Consider the following 9,655-nt stretch of genomic DNA (forward strand, 5'->3'; position numbering starts at 1 on the left):
CAAAATGGTAATTATTGTTGGCGAGAAAGAAAGTCTCTTGCCTGTGAAAGTCAATAGCACTGGGCTGGGTCGCATTACTCCAAACTCCCTCCCCAGGACCTCCCTCCGCTATCAATATTGCAGAAAGCGCTCGTTTTCACATCACAAGCATTCTAGAGAGACTATCATGAACAGTTAAACTTAGCGAGGTTAAAAACAGAGATAAAATTCACTCTTCACTTGAATCGTGGAATGCACTCTGGTATCGCTTTAAAAGCATTACAAATAAGATATGGTGGTTTCATTTGATTTAGCTATTTCTTGACAGTCATTTGTGCCAAACATTTCCAGGGGGCCTATTTTGTAGCCGAAATTTAAGAGTTTATTAGGTTATTGTATTGTGATAATATTTCATAAGCAGTCATTTTTTGAGCATCTCATTCTCCTTTTAAGATGGAATCCACTCGATTTTGCGTTGTATCCGAAATATTTAATGCAGACACGGCTTTTAAACTGGGTTTAAAGCGTAACGTTGTGAATTACGCTTTGTCTTCATAAGAATGATTGCTCCTAAAAGTTAAACTAACCCGTGGGAACTTAAACACATGCGGGCAACAGCACACCCCTAACCCACACCGATCCAAATAGCCCCCGGAGACAATCATTGCTTAGCCTATAAGTCCCCCGGCACCATGCACTTTCAATAACAGTATAGTTTATTTTTAAACAGACACTGAATATAGATGAAAAGCCTCGAGGCCATTCCCCCTTTTCGTTTTTGTTTATGGACTCTTTTAATATGCCTTTTTTTTTCTTGATTCCCATAACACGTTCCATTTCATAATAAAATAAATTATTTCTTTTATCTAGATTTTCTTTTGTGTGTGTGATCTCGCTATAGTGTGACGCTGGTTTTTAATCGAATAGTTGTGAATCCGTTTCTGAGCCTATATATCCTTTCTGCCTTTTTGTTTTGTAAACATTAGGTTTAATCCAAGGGACTTATTTTTTTAGGTTTTGGTGCGACTTAACAAGCGACAACAATAATAGTCACCGTAGAGAAATCTGAAAAAACCTTTTATTTCATTAAAAACTTACAACAACAACACGTTTCCTCAGAACACACCGTAGTAATTCCCACAGAAACTGGTATTTCACATTAAACAAACTTTTTCGTAGCCTACATACAGCATTAATACGACTAGGGTTGACTAATCTAAAGTCTTCCTAAATGCCACGCGCGCCCCCGCACACACTGGCAGACAAGCAATCACTTTCATGTGTTAAAAGATCACGTGGTGAACTTTAAACGTCTCCAGGCCTCAATGACAGCACTGACTGTCGTCCCCATTGGTCCCGAAGGCAAATAGTTAATGTAAATATGCTGGCGCTAAGTGGGAGTGCCTCGCCATTAGTTTAGCTGTCACTTGAGCGCTGTCGAATGTCTTCAGTGGTTGTGTCGTTGAGGTCCGCACTAGCATGTGGTCACCCTCCGCGCGCACCTCAACAGTAGTCGCGGGAGAGCCGAGTACGATGCAAGTCCACGCGCTCTAATAGGCCTGAAAGAAAACCGCTAAACAAACGCTCGTGGACATTTTATATCAGATCGGCGGGATTCCAAGGCGTCTGATTACCAGAACGCGCTATAGAGGACAGCGCATTTATCCAGAGGAGTCGAAGACGCATTTTCGAATACGCATTTTCCTCCACATATAAAAGGCTCTTCGCGTTCTTCTGAAAAAGGTGAGATCATTTGTCCAATGTCTGCAATGTAAATTGTTTTTTTAACTGTTCAGAAGCTAAAATAACCGCAAAGAAATGCACTGTGTGTAGGCTATCTTTATCCACAATTTTATCCAAATAATAGGCTATACTCTAAGTAAACTGTATGCGTAGCCTAATAAAACATAGGCTTTAAATATGTAAAATCTATTGAAATAGATAGACATAAATTCAAATAGCTATATTTGTCGATTTGTGAAAAAAAAAAAAAAAAAAACGCATTTTAAGTTTAACTGAAATTGAAAACAAGGAGCCTGTCTTAATTATAGTTCACTTGGTTTTAAAAACGATCCTATAGCCTATACGTAAAGCTCATCTTTTAGTAATTACAATTAAAGCTTCTTACACCTTTATGCTCTTTGGCAAGGCTCAATGATTCATTTCCTTCTGCTCTTTCCTTTATAATCACTGGTGTTGACACTGCATTTGTTTGCATTTTTCAAAACGGTCTTTTGCATTGCACACAAAAAGTATTGTAAACAAACGTATAAATACATTAAAAATGGGCTAAAACGAAGAAAGTCCAGAATTTTGATGCAATAAAAGCACGTCGAAGTTAATATCATTAAGACGATAATATCGGTATCTCTACAAATATCTTTAGACAGATAAATTCTTTCAATGTGGATTAATTAAACCTGGCGGCCATTTCATGAATTTTCAGCAGCTAACGTTCTTTATTTATTATTATTTTATTAGGCTATTGCTATTATTTTATTATCGCTATAACATTCTGTGAAATAATACATTGTTGTTATTTTTTATATTTTCGTTTCTATAATAGTGTCCTTAAAAATATTCTTTGTGTCCCTCTTCGCAGATTTCCAGGAATGGAATCTATCCCAAATCAGCTGCCGGCTGGAAGAGACTCCAGCTGTTCGCCGAACTCCAAACAAGACTTGCAGCCTTACTCTGGCCCAACACTCAAGCCGAACCAAGTCAGTGAGACCTCTTTATACGGAATACCGATCGTTTCACTAGTCATAGACGGTCAAGAGAGACTTTGCCTAGCTCAAATATCCAACACACTTCTGAAGAACTACAGCTATAACGAAATCCACAACCGGCGCGTGGCCCTGGGCATCACCTGTGTGCAGTGCACTCCGGTCCAGCTGGAGATTCTCAGGCGCGCGGGGGCTATGCCCATTTCCTCGAGACGCTGCGGGATGATTACAAAGAGAGAGGCCGAGAGGCTCTGCAAGTCGTTCCTGGGCGCCCACAGCCCGCCGAAATTACCAGAAAATTTCGCTTTTGACGTGTCGCACGAATGCGCGTGGGGCAGCCGGGGCAATTTCATCCCAGCCAGATACAACAGCTCGAGAGCGAAGTGCATTAAGTGTTCGTTCTGCAACATGTATTTCTCTCCAAACAAGTTCATATTTCACTCCCATCGCACGCCGGAGTCCAAATACACGCAACCCGACGCAGCAAACTTCAACTCGTGGAGAAGACACTTAAAACTGAGCGACAAAAACTCACCAGATGATGTGGCCCATGCCTGGGAAGATGTCAAAGCCATGTTTAACGGCGGCAGCCGCAAGAGGACGCTGCCAATCGGTGGGTCTGAAAGTTCGTCCTCGCTTAGTACGCAAAGACCGGGAGGTCAAACCCAGGGGGAACCGTCTGAGGTGCCTCACAAAACCCTCAGATGTGAGGATGACAGGGGGAACGTGACCATGCCGAGCAGCATCCGCAGCTACCCCGTGATTCCGGTGCCCAGTAAGAGTTTTGGGATGTTACAGAAAATTCCACCACCGCTCTTTCCACATCCATACGGTTTCCCGGCTTTTGGATTGTGTCAAAAGAAGGATGACGGTGTGGTGATGGGAGAGCCAAACAAGACAAACCTGTCAGGTGTGTTCTGGCCGAGCGCTAAGGACAGTGCTTATCCCTCATTTCCGATGTTTTGGCCTACGACAGGCAGCTTGGCCATGCCAACATACCACCATGCCCAACCTAAACCTCCTTCTGACGTGTTATGCACCAGACATAGTGAACTAGACGCGTCAGAACAAAGTGACCGAAGCACGAGCACCCCTAAAGACAGTTTACTTGATAATGAACGGTGTTCCAGCACTCAGTCGACACGGAACGAAGAGGATAAATCAGGGGACGAGAGCAGGTCTATAGAGGGAATGCCAGCCACCACCGCCAGAAAAATAAGCTACATATCCGCATTCAGACCGGTTGTTAAAGATGTTGAGAGCATCGCGAAACTATACGGCAACAGGGGTCCGTATTCTGCACCTCGGTCCGGCTATTTGTCACCAGATTTCTTGAGTGAAAGTTCTAGTTATAGGTCAGTGTCTCCGGACGTGGACAGCGTGGACGATCCGGATGTGGATGTGGAGTCACATAAGGCGCACGAGGATGAGGAGTGTCTGCAGCTGTCTGTGGATGACCGGCGGAGTCCACAGAGTTTGGCCGTAGCGCAGAGTGACGGGGTTAAAGGTCAAGACCAAGAGAATAGCCAGATCCACACCATGAGTGAGCTACACACGACAAATTCAAGTGAAACGCGGTCGTCTGATTTGGAGAGTCACGACAATAAACACACGACGCGATTTGAGGTGAGCACGGGACCGCGCATTGGATAATTCCTGCGATTTTTTTTTATTAAATTTCTCTCAATATTTTTCAAAAGAAAAATAGGCTAGATATTATAGGCCTAACCTAATATTTTTAAGATATAAATAGGCTATCTACATTAAATTGGCAGTCATATATTAAAAAGGTATGAAATCAGAATTAATACGAATGCTGTGTTTTCTTTTTCTCTTCAACTATAAGCCTACATCTTTACGATTTATTCTTAAAGTGTATTTTCATTTTAATCTAATTTACATTATTCGGCTAATTAATTATTATTAATGTAATACAGTTTGTGAATGAGATGAACGCATCCAGATTGTGGAGAAAATTGTCGCGGTGCTTTTAAAGCTTAATAATTAATTTCAGGTAATTTGTTGTGAGTGGATATGGCTCTTCATAATTTTAGTTCATTAAAAATGTAATTATATCAAAATAACAATGTTCCACTCGAATTCTGTTCATCACATTCACACAGAAAATGTGAAAGTGGATAATTGCGAATAATTGCTCAATTTTACAGGTCTATGCGCGGGAAAGAGACGAGCACGTGCATCAAATGAGCACATCTTATTTTGGTTCAACGACGACGTACCAGCGCGAAACGAGTGGTAGGCCTGTTTTCATTCATGTGGATTTTTATTCTTTGTTTTTTTACAACAAAAAGTTATTAACATACCGCGTTTGTAACATAAATATGCTTATAGTTAAAGACGTGCATGAAGAAGAACCTTCGTCTACAGTGGAGGAGATGGAACCCAAAACTCAACAGGATCAAACCAGCGTCAACGAGGAGCGCCTGAAGGAACCAAATGATGGTGCGTACCGTTTACTGGACCTCCTGATATTCAGCACCAGTCTGTTGGTTTTTCTTCATGCTGTATTTGTTGTTTGTGCAGATGAGGAAGCAATGCGCCATGACACTGGCAGCAGGGGCTCCTTGATTGGGAAGAACATAGAGAACATGGCCAAAGGTAACTAAACAAAACAATACATGACTGGACATTACCATTAGTCAACATTTTTAGTAGAACTGATGGAGATCATGAGGAGATTTATGGCACAAAATAGAACCTTAATTTGTTGTTACTGGAAATTATGGTTTCCACGATAGAGGTGGAATGGCATGGTAATAAAACTGCTGATTATTTTGATATTTAAAGTCATTTTGAAACATTTGAATAAGCTGTTTCTTTTATATATTTTAACAGAGGAATTGCAGAAACAACTTGTGGAACAAGTGGAGCTTAGAAAAAAGTTGGAGCGTGAATTCCAGAATCTAAAAGGTAGGTTGTTCTATGTTAGTTTCCTTTTTTTATGTATTCTATGCGCTTTCCTAAACATATACAAGGCTATCAAAAACTAATTCTCTACATTTACATTTATGTTAATGCTCTTAACAGATTAGTTGTTTTATTTATTGATTGATTGTCACTAAGACAAATTTCTAGGCAAACATACTTGGCAATAAAGCTCATTCTGATTCTGATTTAAATAAGCTACAATTAGCTACAATATAAGTAATCCTAAATTGAAATGTGATATTGGTAACATTTTACATTTGTTAACATTAACTAACAATGAAAGATACTTCTAAAGCATTTAGTAATCTTAGTTAATGTTCATTTCAACATTTTAATACATTATTACAATCAAAAGTATTTATTTATATTATTTAATGGACCTGAGCTAACGTGAAATAACAATGGACAGTTGTATTTTTTATTAACTAACATTAACAACGAATACTTTAATACACGTCCTGCTCATTGTTAGATAATGCATTAACTAATTTTAACCTTATTGTACTGTTAGCGTGATATTTAAGAACCGAAACTTTGCAAACAATAAAATGCAGTTTGAATAGAATTCATTTTTAACAACTATGGATACAAATGCATTACAAATTACCTTTAAAATGCTGATTAATAGTTGGCCATTTAAAATTAAATAGCTATAATAAAAAAACACAGTTAAAGAATCATTTTGTCAAGTGTAAACAAGAGGGAGTCTTTCAAGAGATGCAACAAAGAGTCCAATAACTTCGGCTCAGTAGCTGAAGAGTTCTGCATAACATCGGCACGTGAATCAAAATTCATGACAGTGAAAAGCTTTTGCAGACAGTTTATTTGAATGTAATGCTGGGGATTAATTCTTGCTGTTGGATGGCTTTTCATCAGCACAAACTGCGCATATTTTAAAAAATGAGAATGAATGTTACAGAAAACACTGAATTACTGCAACAGAAACAAAACACTTGATATAGTTTAGCATGAAAATGATTTAAACACAGGGGGAAATAGACAACTGATTTGTACAACGATCCATTCAAAAAAATGTTATTACCCCGAAAGATGTCATGACTGTACACAATTTTAAAACATACTTTTTTAAAGAAATAAAATACATAAAACAGCTTCACATATAAAAATATATACATATAAATCACATATAAAAGCAGGGTAAATGAGAGAATTAATTAAGGATCAAAACATTTTTGTAAAGCACTAAAGTTTTTTATATTGTTTATATGTATTTTGATATTTAATTTATGTCACATTTTCTTCTTAGACAGTTTTCAAGACCAAATGAAAAGGGAGCTTTCATACAGAGAGGAAATGGTGCAGCAACTCCAGATCGTTCGAGGTAAGCGTTCGACTTCACACGACAGCTTGTGTACTGCATTTAATGAAACAACAACACACTAAACCTATTCCATCAGAACTACTCACCACCTTCTGTGCTCCTTTTTGGAGTTCACATGAGTTTGTTGAGTTGTTTTATATGCTACTAATCAGTAGGTTTATGCAGTTTTTCATTGCGTAAGGGCGTTACATAGACAGGGATCTGATGGTTTTTGTCAGCTTCTGAAGTGCATACACTTGGATGCCAGAAAAGCCCATGCACAAGTTTAGATGAGAGGGGAAAAATCCACACCTGAGATATCCTTTGTCTCTCCTGCGCAGACACATTGTGCAGCGAGTTGGACCATGAGAGAAAAACACGATATACTATTCAGCAAAAGCTAAAAGGTAACTGATTCTGGCAAGCAAATATTAGCATTGAAAAGACTAAAGGATGTATCCTAGGAAGGCACAGTGCGACCTTGAATATTTTTGATAACTCATGTTCATATGTAGACTGTTAGTATTTCAAATTCAGATTTGAGCCGTACTGCAGTGTATTATATCAGTTATTGTCTTTGAACACATTTCCTCTATACACACACACTTACATAATCGTATGCCTGCTTTTGTTTTAAATGATCCATTCACTTTTTTCCCAGAAGCTCACGACGCACTACACCATTTCTCGTGTAAGATGCTGACTCCCCGTCACTGCACTGGGACCTGCACCTTCAAGTCTCCTCTTCTACCACCTTGATGGACACCTATTCAAGACATACATATACTGCTGTGTCAAATCAAACTTTACTTTTTTCCTCTGCAAAACACTGTCAACCTTTAGACCTGGAATAAGCAAGTGTGTACTGTAGTGTTTTAGCTCTTACACTGTAATGAAGTCATTTTCATTTGCAAAGGAGTGTTTTCAGAGTCACTGTATGTACTGTATAATTTATATAAAGTTCTAGAAAATTGCATTATAAAAAAATTGACATTCCACTTAAACATATTGTCATCAGTTGTAGAAATCACTGGTAATAAGTGGCTATGTGCAATGCATATATTTGTTATGTATACTGTGCTACTTTTTTTTCTTTTTTTGTGATAGGTTAGGACATTTTGTTAAATTAGATGCAACAGTAATTAATGTTTTTGTATATATTATTTATTCCAAGTCCATGTCAGTTGTTTATTCTCATCTGCATATTTGTATATTATTGATGTAAAGCACTTTAAATTGGCAGCCCTATACTGAAATGTGGATTAAATGATCTTGTTTGAGTCCGTCTTTACTTAATCTCTCTTTATTTCCATAACAATGAACTACATTTGCATATTTGTAACTCCCGAAGAACAACATAACATTGCTATCAAGATCTTAGATTGAATGTTCCTGCATATTCACATCGACAGTTTTGATTTTCATTGTAGAAATCCAAAAGGTTTGGTAATTCAGGGTGTTGATGAAATTAATACAACCACTAGCATAATCATCTATATGAATTTCTATAATTTACTACATGTTTTATACAAACTGTATTCATATTTAAGGGGTGGTTTAAAATTTTAAGATTAATCAACTTGGTTTTTTGAGTCAACACAACAAAAATCACTAAATTTTGAGTTGTGATAATTGCAACAATAATTTTTACAGTGCTGGTGATGTTTACATTTATCCATTTGACAGACTCTTTTATTCAAAGAAACTAACATTGCATTTGAGGAACATATAGGCTATATATAAATAGTTTTTTGTTCTCATAATTGAAAAAAAAACTTTCACAAAACATGTACTTCATAGACAGCTGCCTCACGTATCAACTCAAGATATATGGTAAAAACAGATGTTCTGCCTTCATAATCACTATTATTTTGCAGTCAGTTGTATTCAATATGAAAGGTTTAAAACTTTACTATTTATAAACCATCAGGATTTTAGAATGTTGATAGATCACATTAATTGATTTTAGCAGTAATGCCTATTATTATGCTATAGTGTTTAAGTCAGTTCACTCCTCAAGGCAACCTTTGCAGACTTCTGCATCTGTAAGTCTACTGAAGCGGTGTTTCCCCCAAAATTAACATATTTATCAGTTAATTTTTTTGCAATTATTCAGCACAGATAAGCAAAATTAGGTGCCCAATATCATCATAAATATGGCTTTATTTAAAATAAATAAATAGGCTGCACAATGAAAAAAAAAAAACAATTTAATAATAATAAACTTAAAATATTTATAAATATAATATATATGTGTGTGTGTGTGTGTGTGTGTGTGTGTAGGACTTAAAATATATATAAAACTTAAAATATATATAAAACGAAAAAAAAAAGAAACTACGTAAAAAATAAATCCTTATGACCTCCCAAATTTACTGCAATTTACTACAAGAAAGAAAGAAAGACCACTAACAGAGACAGAGTTGCAAAAAAGGTGCGAGTCTGCCATCTAGTGGACAACTTTTTCATAGCGGATTTGTAATAGTCTCGACACCGTTTTGTTGATGTTTACACATTGAAACAAATATTTTCAAAAAAGAGCTACTGTATAAAGTTGGAAATCAATCCGCATGGTTCATCGGATGTTTTCATCGAATGAATCAGCTAAGCCTGTTAACAAAAATTGCACAACTAAAATTGATGGGATGAAATGGATGGGATGAAAAGTAGGCAAAAAAAT

At 37.2% G+C, this 9,655-nt stretch overlaps 1 protein-coding gene across 5 annotated transcripts in view; it reads left to right on the plus strand.

Annotated features, from left to right (window-relative positions):
* The window catches only part of skor1b (SKI family transcriptional corepressor 1b), a 54,219-nt gene extending 46,009 nt beyond the window's left edge, over nucleotides 1–8,210 (plus strand). For 2 of the 5 annotated variants that reach the window (XM_067389291.1, XM_067389290.1), the window contains exons 2-7: nucleotides 2,582–4,331; nucleotides 4,874–4,961; nucleotides 5,058–5,324; nucleotides 5,562–5,636; nucleotides 6,922–6,996; nucleotides 7,637–8,210. In XM_067389291.1, coding sequence (XP_067245392.1) covers nucleotides 2,592–4,331; nucleotides 4,874–4,961; nucleotides 5,058–5,324; nucleotides 5,562–5,636; nucleotides 6,922–6,996; nucleotides 7,637–7,734 — 2,343 coding nt within the window. In that variant the 5' untranslated portion in view covers nucleotides 2,582–2,591 and the 3' untranslated portion in view covers nucleotides 7,735–8,210. The remainder of the gene's footprint in view (nucleotides 1–2,581; nucleotides 4,332–4,873; nucleotides 4,962–5,057; nucleotides 5,325–5,561; nucleotides 5,637–6,921; nucleotides 6,997–7,636) is intronic. The other 3 variants (XR_010895443.1, XM_067389294.1, XM_067389292.1) reach the window with 3 other exon arrangements.
* Nucleotides 8,211–9,655: the final 1,445 nt, after the last annotated feature.

The sequence above is a fragment of the Chanodichthys erythropterus genome, chromosome 7, assembly GCF_024489055.1.
Source record: "Chanodichthys erythropterus isolate Z2021 chromosome 7, ASM2448905v1, whole genome shotgun sequence".
Taxonomy (NCBI): Eukaryota; Metazoa; Chordata; class Actinopteri; order Cypriniformes; family Xenocyprididae; genus Chanodichthys; species Chanodichthys erythropterus.